The sequence below is a fragment of the Vigna umbellata genome, chromosome 3 (assembly GCF_029865625.1).
Source record: "Vigna umbellata cultivar VRB3 chromosome 3, Vumbellata_1.0, whole genome shotgun sequence".
In the NCBI taxonomy this organism is placed as follows: Eukaryota; Viridiplantae; Streptophyta; class Magnoliopsida; order Fabales; family Fabaceae; genus Vigna; species Vigna umbellata.
In genome coordinates this window covers 49,586,030-49,610,238 of record NC_142167.1, presented here as the reverse complement: position 1 = coordinate 49,610,238, position 24,209 = coordinate 49,586,030, and the positions used below count along the sequence as shown (strand labels likewise).

Below are 24,209 nucleotides of genomic sequence, written 5' to 3'. Positions count from 1 at the left end.
TATAGTACGATTAGAAAATAAAATTAGATGTATAACAATATATAATATTTTATTTCATAATAATTATTTAACTTAATTAAATATAATCTTTTACAATTTAATTTAAAAATATTAATTCAATGATACAAACACTTAATTAATATTATACTTTATATTAATTGATTTTTAATCTATAATTTCTATAAATACACAAATATAAGAGTAATTAATTAAGTTATTCTTTCGTATTACAAATACTTTTATAATTTAAAAATTGTAAATGAAAACATCTAAAATATCAAATTAATGCTGTATTACACTATACATATATTCCAATATAATAAATCATCCAACTATATATATTAAAAGTTTTCTCAATTATACAAAAAAAAATTATTTTTTTGTTCCTTTACCTTTTCTAAGTTTAGCGGTTGTGTTGCGATGTAACATCTCAGATATAGGTCTAGGTGCTCTGGTCTTCACATCAAATGCTCTCACACAAACAAAACCTGCAAAATTCATATATTTTTAACAATATATAATTTTATAGTTATATTTAACATATTAATAAGTAATAATTAAATAGTTTCTTACCATTCCAAAAACAATCTTGAATTTGACCCAGAGACAAACCTATAAAACAATATATATATTTTATCACAAACAGTATAGTATTTATAATCATATATTAATTTAATGAATTTGGTTACCTCGCATGATTGATGAAACAGTCGTCCCAATATAAACTATTCGTTGATCTAAGTTCCATAACCACTTTCTTGGTACATTGATAGGATGTATCATTGAAGCATAATCAACAAACACCTTAAACATAATTAACAAAAATGAAAAAAATTAGCATAAATATTACAAAAACTAACCTAAATTTTAAAACATTTCAACAATACTTACTTCGTTAACTTGGAAATACGTCCCATTAAGTGGAAAACGACTCCTCATAGCACTTCGACATGGTATCTGTTTATAAATTATTAATTATTAATTATAAATTATTAATTATTGAATACAATTTATTTATTTTTTTGAAATCTTAAATTTAATTACCAAAAGAGTTGCAGGAATAGTAAGTGTATTTGCTTCCTCGTCCAAATTTGATTCACATGAATCTTCTAATTCACCTGAATAAACATAAAGTATAAAATTAACATTTTACTATAAAATAAATGTTTTATAATATAATAAATAATTTTACGTCATAATAATATACCTCTATCCCATACTATTAGGAGATAAGGGCAAGGATCATCTGTTTGCCTTTGTTCACACTGCATATATATTCTTTTGTGTTAAAAACATATATGAAAAATATTTTATTTTTAAAATAAAAGAACAAACCTGCATCGCGGACAACAGAGGATGATTATCTGGAAGAACATAACTACAAGAAAATTAAAAACAAAATATCAGATAACATTTTTTTTAAAATATAATATTTAAATTGAATGAGAAACTTACACTAAACGCTCTGTTTTTAGACGACTAACATCCTTCATTTTTTGCATAGGAATATGATCTGCATAAGATGTAATTATAGCTTTGGATAGACTGATATCTTCCTTAGATTCTGAATTATAATAATCTTTTGAAATGTCTTCAATGTCTTTACAATCATCTACATGTTCTGGTGATGTTGGAAGCTCAATGGTAGGTTCACATCTTTTTGGCTCATAAATCAGACATGTTGGTTCAGGTAAAGCAAATTTTGATACTGTTTTATCTTCGTAATCTGGCTTTGATTCCGGCAAGGCTAATTTTTCTCTATATAAGTACAATATTATTGAATTAGAATAAATAAATGTACACTTATGTATTAGAATTTATATAAAATGAAATTCTTACCTCGAAAAAGCACTTGCAAAATATTTACAATCACTTTTCAATGGACAAGCATTACAATTTGGCTTTTGTTTTGTGCAGAAGACCTGAAAATAATTTTAAATGATCACGTGACTCTTATAAATAAAATAAAAAATCTAAAACTATAATATAATAATCATATTTACCTTTCCAAAAGTTATAAGTTGATAATGCAATTCATACCTGTTAAAAGTAATATCATTAGATGAAAAATAATAAAAAATAATTAATTTAAGATGTGTAGATCATCCTTACAATTGAGGCGGATCAAGTGTGCATAACCGAGGCCAAAGGTATTGTTGAATTTTATCTGAATCAGGAAACCTATACATTAAAAAAAAAAAAGTTAAATTAAAGTAATTAATAAATAGGCTAATAAATATCCATAAATTAATAAAAATTGAATGATGGAAACTTACACCTCTAAATTATGTATTTGAATATATTCTGGCAATGGTTGGATGGGAACCCAACCTAAACGGACAACAATTCTTGCAACATTTATGTCCACCTTAATATTAACAAAAAAAACAATTATGTTATATACACAAACATTTTTTATATACAATTTAAAAATAATTAATTTGTATTTAATAAAAAGAATTACCGGAAAAGCAGTGTGATGGAGGGCTAAAAGTCTAATGCACTCAACACTCTTTAATCCCAATCCTCCTATGGCCAACAGATATTCTCTATAACAACAGTGATTATGTTTATAATTAATAAAGTCATAATCATAAATAAATTTTTAAGAAATGAAATAAGTGTTTTAAACTTACTTTACGTGTTTTGGTGGAGCATATCTTAACCATTCCAAGTCTAGGCTTCCGTTGGATTCCATCAAACTCTTAAGTAAATCCTGTAAAAATAATTTATAACAAAATGATTATTTTATTAATAAGAGAATGAAATTAAATAAAATAATAAGAAAAAAAGGTGATATACCTGTATTCTTTCTCCGATGATATTATGCTGACCTCGAGCTGCTATAGTTTGTGCAACTTCTCTTGGTTTTGCAACTCTCACTGCTTCCCAATCCACAGAATCCATATAATCTTCACTTCGATAATTTTTAGTATATATTTTTCTTAATAAATCCCAATATTTTCTCTTTTTTCTCATCTCTTCTTCTTCTTCTTTTGTTTTCTTTCCCTTTGACTTTTTCTCATCAACAACGTTTGTCTCTTCACTTCTTCCATTAGTTGTTCCTTTATCATCAATTTTGATAGAACTTGACTCATTTTTATCTTCATCTTCTTTGTTTTCTTTTTCATCTTCTTTGTTTTCTTTTTCATCTTCTTTTTCTTCTTTTTCATCTTTTTTTTCTTCTTTTTCCAGATTCCTTTCTTTTTTCTCTAAAGAAAACTTTGAAGCAAGTGACATGAACGCGGAGCTTCACGAAATATCATAAGTAAACAATAAATAAGCAATTTGAAATCAAGGATTTAAATGGGTTTGTTTAAAAAATTATATATTTCATAAACATTTTATAATAAAATGAAAACATAAAATTATTCTTGTTCGTATAATAAATTTCTTAGACAAACGCATACATTAAACAAAAAATAATTAACTTTACCTTGATAAATAGTCAGCCACATTTTGTGTTAAGAAGACTCCTACCACAGAATCCAAAACTGAACCTTTCCATGGTAGAAAACGTCTATCTCCTGTCAAGTTATCACCAACCAAATAAAAAAAATAAAAACAGTATCAAATTTGCTATCATTAATAACGCAAAAAAAAAACTCCATATGCAAAACAATAATAAAATAATACATAAATAACAAAATTTTTCCATTTTATAAATTTATTATGGGTAATATTTTTTTCTCACATAGAGAGAAACATAATAATATTATATTTTGAATTTGGATAACACGATTCCATAAAATAATTGGTATAAATTATAGCTTCTTAATATATAGTGTAACAAAATTAAAATTTTGAATAAAAAGTAAACAAAAAGTTTATCAATTGTAATACTTTACCAATATAGTCCGACTACAAAATTAATACCTTACACACATATTCTATGTTAATATTAAAAGTAACTCTCAATTAAGATAGTAATTATTAAGCCAATAATGTTTTAATAACAAAATAAATGTTTTAATGGTAGACACTAAAATATTATTCAAAAGATTACCTGTAGAACATGTTTTAGAAAAATACATGAATTCTTCTAGATATTTTGAAGACTATAGTCGGTAAGGTTCTGTTTCTATAAAAGTTAATCTTCACTAACAATAAATAGTTAACACAGCTAAAACATGTTATGTTTCCTTATGAACTGAGAGTTTGTTAAATAACATGTTTAATTTCTATTATTTTAGCTTAGTTTTAAACAAACTCAATTTGACAGGGATGACTCTCTATTCTAAACGGATACTTTAGTTGTCCATGAAAATAGAACTCATGACAATTGATATCTAATTAATTAAAATTAAAAGGATTCTCTCAGATTTCCAGTTAATTTAATAAAATGAATAAAAAATATTTGGATAACTATGAAACCAAAAAACAAAAACAAAAACAAACCTTGAATGAAATGCATGTGATCTATGAATGATTCAACCTTGCATTGATATATTTTTCTGATGTTTTCCCAATATTTTCTCTTCATCTCATCATTCTCATCATGCCCTTTTTCCTGCTTCAGCAAGTTCCACACTCTTGATGTTTCCTCATCAAGTAAACTATCATTTAAAGCTGACTTTTTGTAAAGAACCAATTTTCCAGAGTCTTTGCAGTTATCAAGCTCATTGATCTTTTTACTTTTACCTTTTTTCATCAAAGAAGAAAATTTCTTGATTCTATTTATCAGCATCTTATTCTTGAAATTGCTATCATCTACACTGAAATCTACCTTTTGTCTTCTCTTTCTAGTGAACCACTTTGATCTCCTTTTTTCAACAGGGGTCAAAAATTTTAGCAAATGCAATCTTCTTTTAAGGACTCTCTTTTTCTTGAACAAGAATGGAAATTCTGATCCAATCTGTTTCTCTTTTAGTAGACATAAACCTGATAAAGATGACATTTTGTGATAACTTTGCACTGAATTGTGTTGAATGCCTATTTCGTTGCTAGCATTTGAAGAATCTTCATCGAACAACTGCCTCTCGCAAGAACCACCCCTTCTTATGTTATTTTCTCTTTGTTCCGGGGTTGAAGGTTTTGGAGTCTTACTTTTGACTTGAGATTTTTTTCTTCTTTTAGGTATTTGAGACACCAATTTAGGTCGAAACACCTTCTTTTTACCTTTGCTGGGCAATTGATCATTAGTATCTTCCCTCTTCTTTCTCTTCTTTGAAAAAGAAGGTAAACCAAATTCATCTGGGTAGAAAAAAAAAGAGTTAAAACATTAAAATAAGTATTTTTAAGCTTATATATAGAAATGAGAGATTTTTATAAAGGTAAAACCGTTTATCAATGATCATGGGAAGCACAATTCTGCACAATTATGTTCATTAAACCAAATCACCACAAAGCAAAGCATGCGCTGTTCCTTTAAAAACCATATTGGAGTACCGCAAAATCCATAAAAAGCTATTAAAAAATGCAGATAACTTCATTTTAAGCTCAAACTTGTAAATATATATTCAGCTAATATGCCAAAATGATATGACCAATTACAAAAGCAATGTAAACACCTAAATTTCTCACCTTCCACATCTTTATAAAAGAATACAATTTATAGTTAAACCATGAAAAATTAAGAATTGAGCAACAGTACCTCTGACATCATGTTCCATATGGAGTTTGGACTTTGCAAAAGTCTCAGAATTGGATGCATCTTTGTTTTCAACATTCTTCATCATATGTTCTAAGTATGGATGATTTTGGAGTGGAATAGTGTGGTAGAAACAAAGATAAAACCTTAAGATTTGATGTCACTTGTTTATCTCCGAATTTGAAAGTCAGTTAAGATTATAATACTAATATTTATTTTTAATTTATATTTTTTTAAACAAATTGGTATTCTATATTTTCTTAATATTCTAATATTATAATAACTATATTTTGTGTTTTTTCTAATATTATATCAATTATTAATTATTAATTTAAATTTAGTTTTAGTGATACAAGACTTTAAATTAATGCCGGTTTTTATTTTTGTTTGATTGAAAGATAGATATGAGAATTTATTAAAACCATAATATTTCAGTTTAAATTTTAGTATTTAATATTATAATTATAACTTGTATCTTTTGGAATATGATAATAATTATGAATTATTATTAATATATTTCTTTTTATTATAATCTTAATAAAAATTAATAATGTTTATTCTATATTTAAAGTGATATCTAACCGGTTATATAAGTAACTCTATGTGTCTTAGGTGGTATAATGACTTTAGGTAGCACAGCTCATTTCTCTCATTTAGAACTAGACAAAATAGACATTGATATGATTATATGTTTGCATTTTATAAAATTAAAAAATAATTTTATTTATTATTAAATATTTCAATTAAAAATTTATGGAAAAAAATAAACTATTTGAAAATTTAATTGGTCCTATTCGCTTATTGAATGTAAAAATATAAAAAGATAAATTGATTGAAACATGTATAAAAATTAATTGTATTTAGAAGGTAGTTGTTTAAAGGCTTAAACATATATTTTACTGTTTCGAAAAAATTGGATGTGTCTAACTAATTATTATTTTTTTTACGTGGTGAATGATTTGTACGTTGTTATATATTGTTAATTTTTTTTTCTGATGTTCCTTAGTTAATAATTATTAAAAATATTAAATTTATATAACTTATTTTTATATTTAAATTCTTGTTAAATAAATTAGTTTGTTAAGAAAATAATATTTAAACAATTTAAAAATAAAATAATAAGATAAAGGTTGTTTTTATTCTCATTAGAATAAAAGTACAAAAATCATTATTATTTCCAATGTTTTGATCTTTTCTTTAAGAGAAATACTGATATTTTTTTTAAAACAATAAAACTTAAATTGAAGAATAAATTTAGATATTTTAATTATTGTATCAAACAAATTTTAAAACTGATAAATATTATAGGATTTCTATATCTCTTTTGAAATCAACAAATGATTTTTCTATTAAAATGACATTTTTTTATTATTAGTGAGATATTTTATATATGAAATATAACCTTTGATAAAAAAAAATTCAGTCAGAGTATAAAAAATCCAAATTATTCATATTCATATTATTTTAAAAGGTAGATGTTTAAATTATTTTTCATCTGAATTTTTAAATACAGTTATACTATTGGATACCGAAACAATTATTTCTAAAATTATTTTTTGAATTTGGAAAATGAAAATTCAAGTAAATTTCTATTAATGCAAGTTATGAATTGATTATAAAAATTCAGAAAAATTATTAAACTTAGTCTGTGACTACCAATCACAGCAGAAGGTGGTGCTTCTAGATTCTGATGGATTGGAATTGATCTCAACTCATAAAGTTTTAAAGAATATCAGTGATGAAGCTGCGTGTTATGTGTATACCAGTGGTAGAAAATATGTTGATACGGAACTAAAGAAACAACAGATAAAATTACTATTAAATGAGAAATTTATTAATTAACTTCATAAAAACTTGTAAACATAGTTCATATATACTAAATGAAACATTTTTATGAAATGAAAATAGGTCAAGGCTTTCCTAGTATTTATATTTTAAGTAAATATATATTATTTTTAGACAATATTATATTAATTTTGAATATTGAATTAAAATCAAATTCATGTATTTAGTTTTAAACATTAATAAAAGGTCAAAAAATACAAACTAATTTCAAAGTAAAATACTCCATTAGATACATGTCAATGAATGATGTAAATTAATTAACTCTTAATTAAATTAAGCCTTGTTGAACCCATCATATTCAATTCATTATATACCACGTTTGCAAGTGGTGATAAAAAAATACCGGCCCACATTAGATACTTAATTGGGGTGTTGCTCCCTCCACCACCACACCTTTCTCCCTCCACTTCCCATTTACTATTTTGCCCCTAAGTAAATTTTTTTTTAGGATTATTTTTTAATTTTACCCATTCACAACCTATTTTACTAATAACTTATTTCAGTCCTTCGTATATAAGTAAAATATTTTTCTTTTATTTTAACATTATATTTCTTCCTCTCTTTCTTTTGTCGGTGTGAGATACTACAAGTTGTAAAGGTTGATGGTGGTGGAAAGAATTATCAAGCAGTCTGCCTCTCGTGGTGCAGTGTCGCTCTCGTGGTGCAATGTGTGGAGTGGTGCAGTGCGTGTGTTACTTCCTCAAGGTGCGTAATCGAATAAACCTTCAAATAAAACTCTAAAATAAAAAACGTAACCTTTAAACAGATGTGACATCCTTCAACGGATGTCAAAATCCTTCAATGGATGTCAACATCCTTCAACGGATGTCAACATCCGTTAAAGGATTCAACGGATGTCAACATCCGTTTAAGGAAAAAACGGATCCGTTTTTTCCTTAAACGGATGTTGACATCCTTTGAAGGATGTTGACATCCTTTGAAGGATGTTGACATCCTTTGAAGGATGTTGACATCCGTTGAAGGATGTCACCTACGTTTTTAATTTTAGGGTTTGTTTTATTAGTTTATTCTTTATTTTAGAAATATTTTAATAATTTAATTTAAATGTTTTGATTTATTATTTTTGAATATATTTTTAATGTATTTTAATAATGTAAGGAAAATGAAGAAGAAAGAAACAGATAAGGAGAAATGAAACGAAAAAGACAAATGGAGTTGTAGAGTAAAACTGAAAACAAATTGTTAAACGGAATTGAGAGATCGAAAGATTGAGTGCTGAGAGTAAAGTAGGAAAACTAGGTTTGAAATAAATTAAAATAGTATAAGTAAAAAATTTTAATTTGAGGATATAATTGGAATTAAAAAAAATTGGAGAGATGGAGGGAAAAAGGTGTAGTGGTGGAGGGAGCAACACCCACTTAATTGGAATTAATACTTTTTAAATCACTTTTTAAATAAGTTTCTCGATGTACAGTTATAAAATAATAAAGTAAAATAAAGGTTAGACAAGCTTTTTTTTTTTAATTTTAATAAAAATAATTTGAAGAATTTTATTCAACAATTTTTGAAAATTTTCTTAACACCTAATATTTATTAATCTGCTATTTTCAATATCTTCAGTCCTAAGTTGAATTAAAAAAAAAATTAAAACGCAATTACTAATAATTGAAAATAATATGTGCAATGCACGTCAAAATACAGTTCTCATTGAGGATGATGTCAAAGGGATGGAGAAATGAACCTCCTACAAAACTTATCTACCATAAAGTGTAAAACATATATCAGCTTCATCTGAAACTGCCTAACCTAAATCATAATAAAGTACACCGATAGGGTAGAAAAATGGGCTATCCTAGGAAAATTTCAGATTAAAAAAATCAAAGTATGAATTTTCTCAGTTTAGCTGGTTCTACTAAATCACTAAATCACCGTGAGTGCCAAAACGAAATGGCCCTTTAGCATGAAACTTCACTTTCTTCCCGTGGCTCCAGCTCGTGGCTTACCTTTAACCTCAGACTCCTGTTCACATGAGAAACAAGGTTAGTCTTAAAATGGGAAAAAATTTTGAAATAAACGATAGTTAATATTTACAGGACACGAATGAAGCATCCCTCAACTTAAATGGGGTATCCCTCTTAAAAGCGAGTTGATCATTGTTTAATCATATTCCAAGTGAAAGAATAACAATTGTTTCATTCTGTTTCACTATTTTACATTCATTCAGTCTCATACATCCATTGAGTTGTTAAATATGTTCATGGAAAGATCATACAACTCAAGCATGCATGTGCACGTATGCATAGGCCTACCTGTGGTAAGTGCAAATAAATGTAGTTCTTCGCTGTAGCTGGATTGTGATTTTCTGCACCCTTGCTCCAATCATAACAAACCTAAATAAATGAATGAAGGTTTCAGAACCAAAGAAAATTAAAGGATGGTTCACGTTTGTATGTCAACAAAAACAAGCTAACTTTATACTTTATTTTCCAAGCAAGTTCATGAAGTTGACGAATGAAATGTGTGCCATACGAGCGAAAGCAAACAAGACAAAGACTTCAATTATATAGCCAAAACATGCATCTCAATCAGATTATACACACCACCGCATGCCACTGTCGGCTTATAACCCAAATGGTATCCGTTATAACTTTATCAAGAATTTATGGGTCTCCGATATTTTCCGTTATCCAATATCGATAACACTATTGAAGAAAATGATTGAAACAATTAATAAGTCCTCTCGATCATGTACCTTGTCCATTCCTTCAATACAATTGGGCATCTGTCATAGGGTGTTTGGATTCTTGAGTTAATAGCAAATAATCACATGACTTACAATTGGGCATGTGTCATAGGGTGTTTGGATTCTTGAGTTAAAAGCAACTAATCACATGACTTTGTTTCCTTGTTTCCTATTCATACATTAAAATGAATAGTGAACTCATTACAACTGCAAATGATAATAGATCATACCCATGTGTGGATCCGGGAGTATATTGTTAGAATCATCTCTTGAATTAAATGGCGTTTTATATGTCCCACAATTGACAAATAATCTTATCTGTACAAAAACTAACAAAAAAGACTTGAACTGTTCAGTATTCGTTTATCTTTGTATTGTGTCTTTCAAGAACTTGCCACGATGAAAATGGCCTTTTTTGTATAACACATGCTTGAAGTTTACAACCTCATGCAATAAAATTGTACTAAATAAATAAAAACTCATGATACACGTCATATATACCTAATATATCCATCATTTCACCAGAACTAGTTTTTTTTTGTTAATGGTTTATTTTCTTGCATTCCAATAAATAATATCCAAAGCTCAAAATGTGCAGTATTTCAATTGACATTTGTCAATTGTTGCAATGCATCTAAAACTGGAGTAACAGGAGAGTCAAAAGGGCTTGGCTGATGGACTATGTTTTTGGATGAAAGATTGAAAATCAATCGAATCAAAGACTTGTTGGCTAGGAGTTTCAAGCTTCGCTCGTCTTTCCAAGTAGCAATAAAACGAGCAATTTACCCTCAATTTAATTCAATATGACGTTTACAGACCCATTTTAGATTCCATCTCTAGGACTAGACGACTATATTCATGTCAGATGAACATGTGTTATGACAAGTAAGTCGAGGCATTCCCAGTCTTGATTTCTTTTCTCTGGTCAAAAATAAATTTGAGAAAAACATAAAAATTAGGACCGATAATGGTACTAGAGATATGAACCATGAATTCTCCAAATTTCTGTCCCTTAATGATATTGTTCATGAACTAACATGTGCTAATACTCTAACAAAATGGGGCTGCAAAAGGGAATAATCATCATCTCCTAAAAGTAGCTAGAGCTCTCATTTTCCAGATATTTGTTCCTAAAACATACTAGGAAGAAAGTGTGTCAAGCGTTACATATCTCATCAACATGTTACCCACTCATGTCTTAAGTGACATTAGTCTTACTGAACCGCTATTGTCTTTTGTTCCCCCTTCTCCCTTAGTGTCATGAATACTTTGTTAGGTCGGACTGTGTTGTTCTTGTTCACTCTAATAATCCTAATTGCAATAAATTAAATGCTATAGCTCTTAAATGAGTCTTTATTAGTTATCCTTCTAACAAAAATGTGTACAAATGTTATCAACCTCCAAGTCATTTGTCTTTATCACAATGGAACTCACTTTTAATGAGACAAAATCCTTTTTTGTCAGCCCAGCAATTCTGGGGAGAAAAAACCTGACGCAGAGGATCTCTCCTTCCTATCAATTACTATATTTGCATTGCCTTTGCAGGGATGCCCAAGATCTCAGTCATGGAACCCGCACAAACGGGATAGAACCAATTGATATGTGGAAGAAGACATTCTTTGGGGAAAAAAATATCAGGGGTGAGGAGCTCTGAACGTAATGGTAAAATGGGAAAGTGTTATTGAGAATTTAACCATTGTATTGAGAAAGGAATAAAGATTGTGTTAAATATCATATTTCTCCATATGTTTGTGCTAACAGTCTCTCCAATTAACATTGAAGCTTTATTGCTACCATTGATGCCAATGAAATTCCTACCTTAGTCCAATAAGCCATGAAAAGTGAACATAGGACTCAAGCCATGAACATAGTCGATGTGAATAATGTCTTTCTTCATGGAGCTTGAGAAAGAGAAGTGGACATAGAGATTCCTCTAGGATTTGAAACTCATAGTAAAAGGAATAAGGTATGCCTCCTAAAAAAGGCCTTATGTGGTCTTTAGCAATCTCCAAGAGCATGGTTCCTTAGAATATAAGCAAAGCTAAGGAGATCATGCTTTATTCATAAAGACGTAAACTTACTCTATTCATGACATGATGAAACCGAAAATAATGGCTTAAAATGGAAAAAGTGGCGACCCAGAAGATATATACTGATGCAGACTATGTTATTGACTAAACATTTTACCTTTTGTATGGTATGCTTCTAGGAGAAAGTCTAGTGACCTAGAAAAGCAAAAAGTAAGATTCTCGTTCAAGTATGGAAACTAAATTTCAAGTCCTTACTCAAGCTGTGTGTAAAAGCCTCTAAATGAAGATCATATTATATAACCTTAAAACAAAGGTTGACATCCTCATACAATTGTATTGTAGATAATAAGTCAGTCATGAACATTCCTCGTAATCTAGTACAACATGATAAATCAAACGTATCAAAATTGACAAGCATTTTATCAAAGATAATATTGACAGAGGCCCGGTGATTACAACCCATGTCTATACGAGACTTCAATTAGCAGCCATCTTCACTAAGGCACTTTCTCAGGTCAGATTCTAAGATCTTGTAGGAGAGTTGAAAATGAACTATAGTCATTTACCAACTTGAGGAACAATGTTGTAAATAGGAGATTATTAGGATAAAAAATATCTTAATATCTCAATAATAATTAGGAAAAATATTCCTAGAATCTACACATTTATTCTGGCAGGTTTAATTTTAATCTGAGAATGTGATTGTTACAAATAAAAGAGTTGAAAATGTAATTAGAATGATTGCAATTAATAAAAAAATTCTTTATTCCATCACATTATTCAAATGGAAGGTCATGAGAATTAAAGCGAAAAAAATAATAACTGTATAAAAGTAAAGAAGTATGATTCGTGAAAAAACAGAAAATGGAACATACCGCATAAGCAAATATGGAACCATCATTATTGAATGCACTGCAAGGTATGGGTTGACTACATCTTTGCATAGCCTGCCAAACATTAAAGTCTTGTAAGCATATGACAATAAAAACAAATACTCCAAAGGATTGAACGTATACAAGATGAACGTATCCAATCATAGCCTGCCAAACATTAACAGGTACATAATCTAGGAAATTAGGATGATTAATTCCTAATTATTGTTTTTATTATAATTGATTCTGTAAAATAGTATAAATACAGTGTGGTATACATTAGGAACATATACAATTCTATAAAAATGAATGGCTTGAAAGGAGAATAACAGTAATATCTTGGTTACCAGGTGTTTTAGACATACATACAGATAGGTTCTACTATGAATGAATGAAATAGGAGAAAAAAATATTACTTTATGCAGAAATTAGCAACAACATAAGTATGTTATGGAAATTCCAGAGATCAGTTTCAGAATGAAAGGACAAGTAAGAATAGAGTATCAAAGAAAGAAGGAACCTTGAGCCTCTGTTTACTGTCCTTGTCCCAGAAATTAAAAGCGCCATCAGATCCGGCAGTAGCAAAAGTGTGATGTATCTGAAAGCCAAGCCATAAAATCAGATCTTACATAGAAGAATATTAAATCCACAGCTTGAAAATAAATTAAACTAATCTTCATGTTATATGGTGTACTACCGGATGGAAATTTAAGGAGTTGACTGAATATATCTCATTGTTCTCTCTGTGGCATTTAAAAGTAAAATTCTTGGTTTGTTGTGCATCATCCAGGTGATGTACTCCAACCCTTCCTTCTATTGAGCCAACCTACAGAGAAATAGTGTATAGTCAATACTCCATAATGCCAGCAGTTCAGATTTTTAAAGCAAAAAATAATAATTTTCAACAAATATACAGCAAGGATTTAACAAGAATAACTGCAGGAAAAAAAAAATCATAGATGTGACAGGGGAGACTAGTTAAACTCAGAAACGGTATTAATGTCTGAATTTGTATATGTAATACAAGTCAAATATATTTGTATATGTAATACAAGTCAATTATAGTTGAAGGAAAACATGGACATGTTCAAGAGAACACAAACTGAGGGCAAGTGAAGAAAAAGGAAAAGTGAAGAGAAAATGAGAAAATTCAGGAGTCTCGAAGTGGTCTAATCACCTAGATACTAAATTTATACATATCTTCTTATATACATATCTTCAATTTAATCATGTTTGTATACATATCTTCTTATATATGTATATTTTGTAAATTTATATCTTAGAAACTTGAAATTTTCCATACAAGCAACATAGGTTTGAATCCTTGAGATGTAGGGGATCTTCAAAACATTAACGTGTAAGCCTAAACCAAGTGCCAAATTGCCCCATATCATAGCAGTAATGAGATTAAATAAACTAAAGAAGGAAACAATAAAAGTTTTATTAGTGTATTTAAATGAAAGTGAGAGCTGAACACATACCAAAAAACCTTGTTGATCTGGAAAAGCTGCAACACATCTTGTCTGATATTTCAGTGGAGATACAATTCTCTTGTATTCAGTCTGTTGAGATTTCAATATAAATTAGAAGAATAACAAATATCATTGACATTTATTGAAATCAATAACTCCTCATATTGTATGGAATCAACGCTTCTTAATTCCTCCTTGTTAAATACGTGTAAAACCCAAAAGAATAGACCACGTGTATACAAACAAATCATATGAAAATAGCAAGAAGAGTTGGATAACTATACACATATAGGGGCCATATCGCGTGGAGGATGCTTTTAACGAGAATAGAAGTAAATTTAGGTCATTCAGGCACACATGGATAGTCACTAATCTTTTAAACTGGATTTTTGGATTTCAATATTGACCATGCATTATAAGATCTAAAGGAAATATCTATTCTTCTCATTACGAGGAAAAGGGCCTCTCCCGGTTACATCCCTGATATATAAATAAGTATATGTATACACAAAAACACAAAGGGAAAATAAAATGGTTAAATATGGGCATTCATATTCAAATGAGTTGCATTTTCATGGGTTCATTTTATATTTTCAAAACTTTCTTCAATTGCTGTGACGGCCTATAAGATAAATTCTATATTTTCTCTTGCTGACTCCTGAAAGAGATACTCCTATGGTGTTGGTTACTTGGTTATCAAGATAGTGAGAACAATAAGCAAATTTTAACAGTGTGTACAGAACAATTTAACTAATTTTAGTGCTTTTCTAAGGTGTGATAATACTGAGTAAAATTCAGATGATCCTGTTCCTGTTAAGTGCATCGTGCATCATGCACTTTACAGGTGAAGGTGGTAACAATGTAATATTGTGTTTTGCAAGTTCTTGTACAAATCTAAACCATTACACTTGCAAGGAGCAGAAGTGCCACAAACAGATAATGCACATTTCACATGATGCAACAAAATCATATACTGGCCAATGAAGAAACAGAGACTTGGGCCACCTCATGCCCAATGTGGAAAATAGGCCAAAGATTTGGAGGGTCTACTATAGGAAAATTAGACTTTCAAGGAGCAGAAGTGCCAAAAACAGATAATGCACATTTCACATGATGCAACAGAATCACACACTGGCCAATTGAGAAACAGAGACTTGGGCCAGCTCATGTCCAATGTGGAAAATAGGCCAAAGATTTGGAGGGTCTACTATAGGAAAACTAGCAACAGACTTAAGGGTATTGAGCTGGGATGGTTGGCAGGGCTTGATTTGTAATCAATTAGTTATATTATAAGGAATAAGAGGAAGGTGGAGAGGTGGGCACGGGATTCAGTTATAGAGAAGAGTGAGATCACTGAGAATATTCTCTAGTGTGGGGATCCTGTGGGTTTGGGCTGATAAGAGACCACTATCAGATTATCTTTCATTTCCTGTTATTTTATTGTTCTAAAATATCAATTACAGTATCACACAATGAAGCTTGCACTTCTGAACCTATCACTAGCATTCATGTTACTCAAATTAGACAACAGTAATAGAATTTCTAGTCGAAAATTCATATCCTTAGCATAAAAGTCAAAATTTACACTACGATGCCAACCTATTTCATACAAACCTACAAATAACACTGAAAAGTAATTTAGAAAGAAGAATGAAAGATTACCTGAGGATTTTGCAAGTTGAAGACAATCAGATTTCTATCTGCGGTTCCCACAACCATCAGAGGATGTTTGACTGTTATTGCATAACACCGATCAGGAAGTTGTTGTGTATGCACTGGATTTGGTTGCCTTGTATCCCAATACCTAAAATAAGGAAAGTGCAGTTTAAAATAATTTACTAACTAGTTAAAACTTCAACATAATCCGCCACACATGTAACATGAAAAGGGATTAGTACAGAAAACCTCATTTTTTACAACTTGAAGTTCTTAACACAAGTGTCTCAATGCTATCCAAATAAATAATAATAAACTTCTTAATGATAAAACAAAAAGAAGGAAATATGGTAATTTGCAAAAGCCTCCTCACACCAAGATCCAAGTATTTAGTAATGATGCATAAAATGGTTACTATATCTAAACTTCACTTTCAGCAAGTTCATGAAAAAACAGAAAGTGACAATATTCGGAGATACTGTTCCAAATGAATCCAAACATTTTGATATATACATTTCTAAATCATAGTTATTCTATTTGTATAGCATGCGTTAGATTTAACTAGTGCAATTTACATACAATACGGGTTACATTGTTGCACATTTTAAAAAAAAAAATGTTCTCTACTAGCTTGAGCAACATTCATCTGAACTAGGCATAGCAACCCCCAATAGGATCATTGTTGAGAGAAATTTTATTTAATTAAGAGGCGTACACTTTAGAGTGACAAAAGGAAGACCAAGGGCCTCAACTCCTCAAGGTAAAACACTCTTTTTCCCATTCATACACCAAACCTAAAGAACGGCAATGTTTACTACTACCATCTACAATGCAGACATAAGCTTCCTAATCCCCTGCCAACCTAAAATACAAACTAACTGTCATGTCACCTCAGCTAGCTCAATGTAGAGCCCCTCTTAAAGCGTGTTTATTTCACCTTAGTGGACAAAATAAAATGCTCTTTCGTACCAACTTACTGACACATTTCATCCTTCTACAGTAACACAACATCACTAGAAACCCTCTAACTTTCAACATGCAGAAAAATAATCAAGATGCATACTTCAGGGTCTTGTCCCAGCTTCCAGTAGCTAAAAGATTCATCTCCGGTATCCAGGCAAGATCTTTCACAGGTGCATCGTGCATGGCAACAGTCATTGGTTGTCCACCAGAAGTAAGTGGCCACATCTTGACCTGCTTGTCGCAGCCCCCAGAAAAAACGGTTGTTCCATCATCCTTCCAAGCAGAACACAAAACCTACACAAATACAACAAACAGCAGAATCAAAAGGTGCCCCCAATGGCCAATGCCACTTCAGTCCCAAACAACAATAATTAACAATAATCCATTTTTTCTAATAAAACCTATTGGAATTTTTGGAGTTCAAATTCATTACCGGCTGGTCATGAGAAATGGAAGCCTTGGGAGTACTGGAGACAACAGTCCCATTCCTTGTTATCTCCCAACAACGAACCTATCAAAGTAGAAATTGACAGAAAATTAGAAATACGATTTAGGGTTGTTTGTCATGTCTTTATATTTGATAATAAACAAAAATTAAACTAAAAGACTGAGAAGAGGAAACCTGGTTATCCCATGAAGTTGCGACGAGGAAATTGGCCTTGGGACTGAATGAAAGACTGGAAATTGAATCAGAGGGCGGTTGGGCCACCTGAAATTTTCATTTTCGAGGGGGAAAAACACTGAATAACGAATGTGACAGATTCAACGCTGAAGTACGAGAATATTGTTATTATTATTACCTCAAAGGATTTGTTGGGATTGGTATTTGCGGCTCCGAAGGTGGACATTGTGATGAATGTATAACACGGAAGGAGAGAGAAATTGAGGGGTGGGACAGGAGAGTGAAAGATTAGAACTGAAAGCAAAGGTGCTGCGGTGCATAGGGTTCAATGAAGATGGGTCACACTAGCATTGTGCGCATTGTGCTTACCTAAACCGTTTAGGGACAGGCTTAGCTTCGCTTGTTTTCAACTGTTGGATTTTTATAATTTTTTAATAACATGTGTCGTATCTTATATATTCCACCAATTTATCTTGAATAATAATAATAATAATATTAATTAAAATAATAAGGGTTAAATATGTTTTTAGTCCCTAAACTATTGGCCGTTTCTGGTTTTCGTCCCTCTTCCAAAGTAAGGTACAATTTGGTCCTCATTCTTTAAAAAAACGTTCGTTTTAGTCCTCAAAATTTTGTTTTTAGTCCTCAAAACGTTCGTTTTTTCGACTAAAACGAACGTTTTTTAAAGATTGAGGACTAAATTGTACCTTACTTTGGAAGAGGGACGAAAACCAGAAACGGTCAATAGTTTAGGGACTAAAAACATATTTAACCCAAATAATAATAATACTATATATATATATATAAACTTTAATATTATTATTTATTATTAACTATAATTTGTTTCTATATTTAAATATAGGTTTATGTAATGTTTAAATTTATAATTATTTTTTAATGGTAAGAAATAATTTAATTATTTACTTGTTCAAACATAAATACAAAATAATGTTTTAAAATATTTGTAATTTTTATGAACTTTTTTCTTTTTATATTTGTGTAAAAAATAATAAAATACATTACTGAATTATGTTGTTTTAAAACATCAATATTCACATGTATTGTTTGATTACACTCATGCAAAAAATACGGTTACAACTTTTCGTGTATAATGTTAAATAACGGAAAAATCAATATTAAAAGTGATCCGTAATATTGTTGTAAATAAATGCAATAACCTAAACGTTTAAAAGGCCAAAATTTCGACGTTATTAACTTAATGACGTATGAAAACATCACAACCGACATTCTATTGTATTTTAAGTAAAAATATAACGTCCATGTATGTAACCGCAGATGTCCACAACAAAATAATTTTATCTCAAACACTCTTATATTTCCCACGGTTTCACTTTCCAAGATGAGTTTTTGGATCCTTTGTAAAATTTACACATCTATTCACCAAAGTTTTGTTTTCCTAAAGAGTTTTCATATTGATAATGTGTTGTCTCTAAATTTCTATTAACTTCTTCAAGTTCACAAAATCAAGGTTTTTTTTTGTCGTTGATTCATCATCTTTATAAAAAGTTTTGGTGAACCTTGAGGTAACCAAGCTATATAAAGTGCATTTTATTACTCTTATGGTTTATCAAACATTTTGTTACCTTGAACAACACCAAACAATGGTGCACAATGCACCAAAATAGATTAAAACTGACTTGAACAAAATAAAAAAATCTTATACCTGAAATGAAAATTTGAATAGATTTAAGACTTGAATCAGAAATGAAATCTTTACTCATATCACCAAGGTTAGAATATCATCTTATTGCCTTAATTGCTTGATATATAGCCACACCAGTCTCTCAACTCAAGCAAAACAATATTCAAAGCTTAGGTAGATTTAAACTGAATGAAAATAGTGATTAAAAATTGCATCAGAATTTTAGCTCATGCACATGACAATTAACAAAAACAGAATTGGATTCAAAACAAAAAATGACTCAAGTGTGCTTGGAAGGTGGCTAGAGGAGGATCCCTATGATTCCCTAGCCTTGACTTTAAAGGAGGAATTGATTCTAGATTTCAAAAACTCAATTCTCATTTATCTCAAACGTGAACATACAATGGTGGAGTTTGGTCTTTATAGTAACCTATGCTCCATGCAAGCTAAAATGTCAAACAATGAACATAAAGAAATTACAATTGGAGGACACTGGCAATCGCCTTTATTATTGAGAAGCTCCTCACAACTTGGGAGTTGGCCATCTTGGAATGACTTTATTCCTTTAGTATGCAATATACATTAAACATATCTCCAATTAATGTTGTTCTAATAAACAATTATTTTAAAAGAGTATTTTTAGAATAAGGACTTCTCATATTTGATTTTATAATTATGAGAAAAATTGGAAGTCATATTTCATAAGATACTTTGCTTTTGTCTTGAGTTGCTTGTTTCCACAAGGGTAACAATAACTCAGATTTGAATTGTCATATTTTCAAAAGTTTTGCATGGAAAATGAAATGGTAATTTGTTTAAAAGAGAAGTTAGCATTTGAAGACTTAAAGATAATTGAAGAAGAATTAAAAGATTGGAAACCTTCCCTTTTAAATTTTGGTTCCATTAGGAAGATAGAAGTTGCCCTCGGTAGCACTTCCTTATTTTCCCTCTTTTATTTTTCTTCCCTTTCTATTCTCTTGTCCTTCTCTCTTCCTTTCTTCTTCTCTTCTCTTTTCCTCTTTTCTTCTCTCTTCCTCTTTTCTTCTCTCTTCCTCTTTTCTTCTCTCTTCTTCTTTTATTCTCTCTTCTTCTATCTCTCTTTTCTTCTTCTATGCTATTTTTCTCTCTTCTCCTCTCTTCCTCTTCTTTTCTCTCTTTTTATCTTCTTTTAAGCTTTCTTTCTCTTTTCTTATCCAAGAGTTTCTCAAGTTTGGCTCCAAATTCAATTTTCCTACGAAGGAAACCATCTGGATTTTTAATGAATGTTTTTCCCTCTTGAATGCTATCTCTCATTAGTTAAAGGTTTCTCTTAATTGAAGGAGGCACAAACTTTCTTCTCATGCAAGCTCTTAATTCATATCAATCATGAATAGATGATTTTCTACCTTTCTTGACACTAGATTTCCTTTGACTCCATCACTCACTTGCATGTTCTTTAAATCTAGAAGTGTATAAACTAACGACATAGGATTCACTCTCTCTACCAAAGAAGGGATGTATCTTATCAATTTTCTTTTCCCAAGCTAAGTATGTTAATGCACCGATGTCTTTACCAAAGAAGGAAATATCTCTCCTAGCTTGGTTATACATTTCACCCTTTATCCTATGTGAGGATTCTTCCTCTTGTTTACCCTCATTTTGATTCTATGTGTATGGGCGAACATGTCCTTATGCTCACTCATTTCTTTTTCTCTCTTGGTTTTAAATGTAATTGACATCAAAATTATTAATCCTAGATGACCCATAACATGACATCCTTTGTTCTTAAAAGTTTTCATAATCTAAAGGGTTGTAGGTTTCACACTTAGACAAATTCCAGGTAAGAGATGTGAGCCAAAGAGACTGCTTAAGTACCAAGTCTTGCCTTGCCAAAAGTGTCTTAGACTCTTGACTAATTATCCCTTAAACTAAAATTACCTTTAGAAACAAAGTATATGACTCTAACAAACACACATAATTTAAGAAAATAAAAGAATTAGACTCCTAATTTCGGACCTCTAATGTAATAAGGCTTAGACTTTAATTTCTTGTATCCTAGATCATTCCTAATCAAGTGAAACAAAAAATTCAATCAATATTTAATCCTATAGTGAGGCTTGTAACTTTGGCTAACAAGACACAATCACCGCCTAAGCTATGTCAAATTCAAATCAAGCAAGAAAATTTGCTAGAGTTGAAAGAGCATCAAGAACTCTTCCAAAACACTTAAACTTTAAATGGTCTTTTACAATGAAAATAAAGCTGAAACAGAGGCCTCTTACAAATCAAAATAACCACAAAAACAATTACAAAAGAATTAAAAGCGCTGCTGCCATGGTGCTGGATCACTTCTGCAGAAAGAAACACGTGCACACTTGCTACTTCTGGACACTTTTGGTCTTTCTATCTCCTGTAAACAAAGATTATCACAAAGCTTGGATCAATGAACCTTAGCTAAACAAATCATAAGAGGAGATATACAACAGAAAAAGAATCCTCCCTTGGCTTTGTGCAATTGATGCAGTGAAAAGGTCCTTTTTGGCTCTCAAATTGTAAACTGTTGCAGCACCAACAATATTGTTTTTTCTTTAAGCTTTCTAAGTACAATAACTCCCTTCATTCTCTGGCCATCAACGTGTTCACTAGTAGTCAACATGAAGTCAGTGCAAACTCCCACGTGAGTTGCTTCTGCTGCTGTTTTCTCAGATTAAGAATAATGATCCTCCCTGCATTCTGCAATACCAGCATCTACACCAAAATCCAAAGAAACAAAAGAAAGAGCACGCATATCAATACAATTCAGCCTTAATTCTTGGCAGCAAAAGAAAACAAATCATAATTCTAATATAAACTTTCTCCCTGCATTGGTGTTTCTAAATCCTAAAAAGGATTCTCTCAGCTTGTTCTTTCTAGCCTCTGATTGAACAAATCTAGTTGCTACTATCAGATTCACTGCTGCTGCGTGAAGGTCACAGGTTTCTTGTACCTTGGTGCAGGTTCTTCTCCTGTCCTTAGCACACTCAGATTAACCAAGTCAAGTCTAATAAAACTATCACTCCAAGACTAGCTAGCCAAACATACACCAAGACTAGCAGAACATACACCAAGGCTAGCAATTACAATTTGTGATTGAAATAAGCAAACACATTCAGACTTAGAAATGATTAGATCAATCAAACTAGACAAGATTTAATTCTGCACATGTAATTTCACAAAACTGCTCTCTCATTGCAATTGAAATAATGATCTCAACAAGGAAAGAGTAATGGTTCTAATCAGGACTCAATGCAGAATTTGAAAATCAACATTCACAGTCAAACAGATAACATAACCATGAAATCAGCAAGCAATTTAAAAACTAAAATGAATGTAGTAACAACTTTCTCTTTCGTTAACTTGATTGTACTCCAGCTTAAACAATCACAGTTTGCTGCAACATTGTCATTCTCTCTTAGTTATAGTTGTTTAATATTATTGGAGCTATCGTTTTTGTTTTAATTCTGATTTTACAATTTAGTTTCTGTTTAGTTAAGGTTACTCTTTTCCTTTTTCATTTCGTTCTCCTCTTTCTTGTATGCGACGTTTTTCAGTATTCAATATATTCCTTTTCTTCCTTTTGTTTGCTCTGATATCTTGTAATATGGTATCAGCTAAAATTTAATTTGTTTTCTCATTTTCCTCTTACTCTAATAAAACATTAGTTTTATTTATGGCCTTAAACAAGCCTCTAAAAAATGGTTTCACAAAGTTAGTTCCAGTTACTTCTCATGGTTTTGTTCAGTCCAAAAATGACTATTTTCTTTTCACAAAAAGGATATAATTCCACTTTCATAATCATTCTTGTTTATATGGATGATTGTCAGAACCATTAATTTCAGCTGTGACTGGAAACCAGGTGTGGGTGAAAGGGTTTAGAAAATTCCGAAAATGGAAGACAGTGTGTGTAGCTGATTGGCCGATTGGTTTTTGACGGTAGTATATAAGCAAAATTTTCAAAAGTTGAGCCACTTTTGCATGCACCTCTTCTCTCCAAATTTCTGAATTTGTCCTCCTTCTCTCTACAATTCTCCTTCTCCTCTCTAAAAATCCTCACTTTATCCTTCTTCCGATCATCATCTAGGCTGTGTCTGAGTTCTTCCTTGGTGGCAAGAGTTTATTTTCCATCAATCTAGTTGTTGTGTGAAGTGGGTAAGTAAACTCATTCTTCTTTTTAAGTTTCGGTACTTTCTGGAACATGCAAGCATTGTTCAGCTTGCATGTGTTCTTCATCTATCTCTCTCTGAACGTGTTTCTGACTTTAATCCTCTGGTTGGTCCCTTTTCGTCGATCGAAATTGTAATAGGTTGCTTTAGAAGTGGTTGCTAGTTAGTCAAAGTGGTGAAAGCTTAGGAAGTGCCTAGTTTATTCAAGGTAAGGGAAGCTAGTGATTTAATTATATTTTTCTGTGTTTGGAATTGATGTGTGTACGCTGGCATGTATGAATAATGGTATGTTTGATTGAATTGTATACAAATTCTGTTTGGCCGAGACATGTGAACTGGGTTGGAGTTTCCTGTTGTAGAACGTTCGGTTAGTTCTATTTGGGAAGAGAGTATGTGAAAATGTGAGTGGTGAGCAGTGTGTAATAGGTTCAGTGGAATAGGTTTAAAATAAATCAGAAATCAAGTTTGGAGGTTTTAGAAATTAAGAAAAATATCTTGTTTTGGTTTAAGGAGTATTGTTCAGAGTTTTGTTTTGTTGACCGTTCAGAGATGTTACGTACTCAGTCATTAACCGGGTTCAGTCTATTAGAGGTATTATCTATTTATGACCG

General features: G+C 30.7%; 2 protein-coding genes across 3 annotated transcripts; both read right to left on the bottom strand.

Annotated features, from left to right (window-relative positions):
- Positions 1-263: 263 nt before the first annotated feature.
- LOC124825276 (DNA glycosylase/AP lyase ROS1-like) lies at positions 264-5,675 on the bottom strand. The gene is made up of 18 exons (XM_088109686.1): positions 5,594-5,675; positions 4,399-5,193; positions 3,437-3,527; positions 2,803-3,250; positions 2,637-2,716; positions 2,465-2,549; positions 2,277-2,368; positions 2,113-2,181; positions 2,004-2,040; positions 1,840-1,922; positions 1,456-1,758; positions 1,336-1,378; positions 1,208-1,265; positions 1,045-1,118; positions 892-957; positions 690-804; positions 574-612; positions 264-488 (listed from the first exon to the last, which is right to left on the bottom strand). Exons 1-18 carry the CDS (start codon positions 5,673-5,675, stop codon positions 373-375), a joined length of 2,676 nt encoding a protein of 891 aa, XP_087965812.1. The 3' UTR covers positions 264-372.
- A 3,386-nt stretch (positions 5,676-9,061) lies between these two features.
- LOC124825283 (protein RAE1) lies at positions 9,062-18,150 on the bottom strand. 2 transcript variants are annotated; one of them, XM_088110893.1, is made up of 12 exons: positions 17,933-18,150; positions 17,755-17,841; positions 17,566-17,643; positions 17,233-17,426; positions 16,176-16,317; positions 14,523-14,603; positions 13,739-13,867; positions 13,562-13,639; positions 13,045-13,116; positions 12,327-12,364; positions 9,706-9,786; positions 9,062-9,415 (listed from the first exon to the last, which is right to left on the bottom strand). In XM_088110893.1, exons 1-12 carry the CDS (start codon positions 17,978-17,980, stop codon positions 9,352-9,354), a joined length of 1,092 nt encoding a protein of 363 aa, XP_087967019.1. In that variant the 5' UTR covers positions 17,981-18,150; the 3' UTR covers positions 9,062-9,351. The 2 variants fall into 2 exon arrangements, with proteins under 2 accessions (XP_087967019.1, XP_047153825.1); XM_047297869.2 differs by lacking the exon at positions 12,327-12,364 and having other exon boundaries at positions 17,933-18,148.
- Positions 18,151-24,209: the final 6,059 nt, after the last annotated feature.

What these genes read in the sequence shown, in the direction of transcription:
- LOC124825276 (XM_088109686.1), bottom strand. Translation starts at nt 5,675, where the DNA reads ATGAAGAATGTTGAAAACAAAGATGCATCCAATTCTGAGACTTTTGCA. An exon ending in TCACATGCATTTCATTCAAG is followed by an intron (nt 3,528 to 4,398) that starts GTTTGTTTTTGT and finishes ATAACTTGACAG; the next exon opens with GAGATAGACGTTTTCTACCA. An exon ending in TCAAGATTGTTTTTGGAATG is followed by an intron (nt 489 to 573) that starts GTAAGAAACTAT and finishes TGAATTTTGCAG; the next exon opens with GTTTTGTTTGTGTGAGAGCA.
- LOC124825283 (XM_088110893.1), bottom strand. Translation starts at nt 17,980, where the DNA reads ATGTCCACCTTCGGAGCCGCAAATACCAATCCCAACAAATCCTTTGAG. An exon ending in TCAACTTGCAAAATCCTCAG is followed by an intron (nt 14,604 to 16,175) that starts GTAATCTTTCAT and finishes AAATCTCAACAG; the next exon opens with ACTGAATACAAGAGAATTGT. An exon ending in AGAAGCATACCATACAAAAG is followed by an intron (nt 9,787 to 12,326) that starts GTAAAATGTTTA and finishes TCATTTATTTAG; the next exon opens with GTTTGTTATGATTGGAGCAA.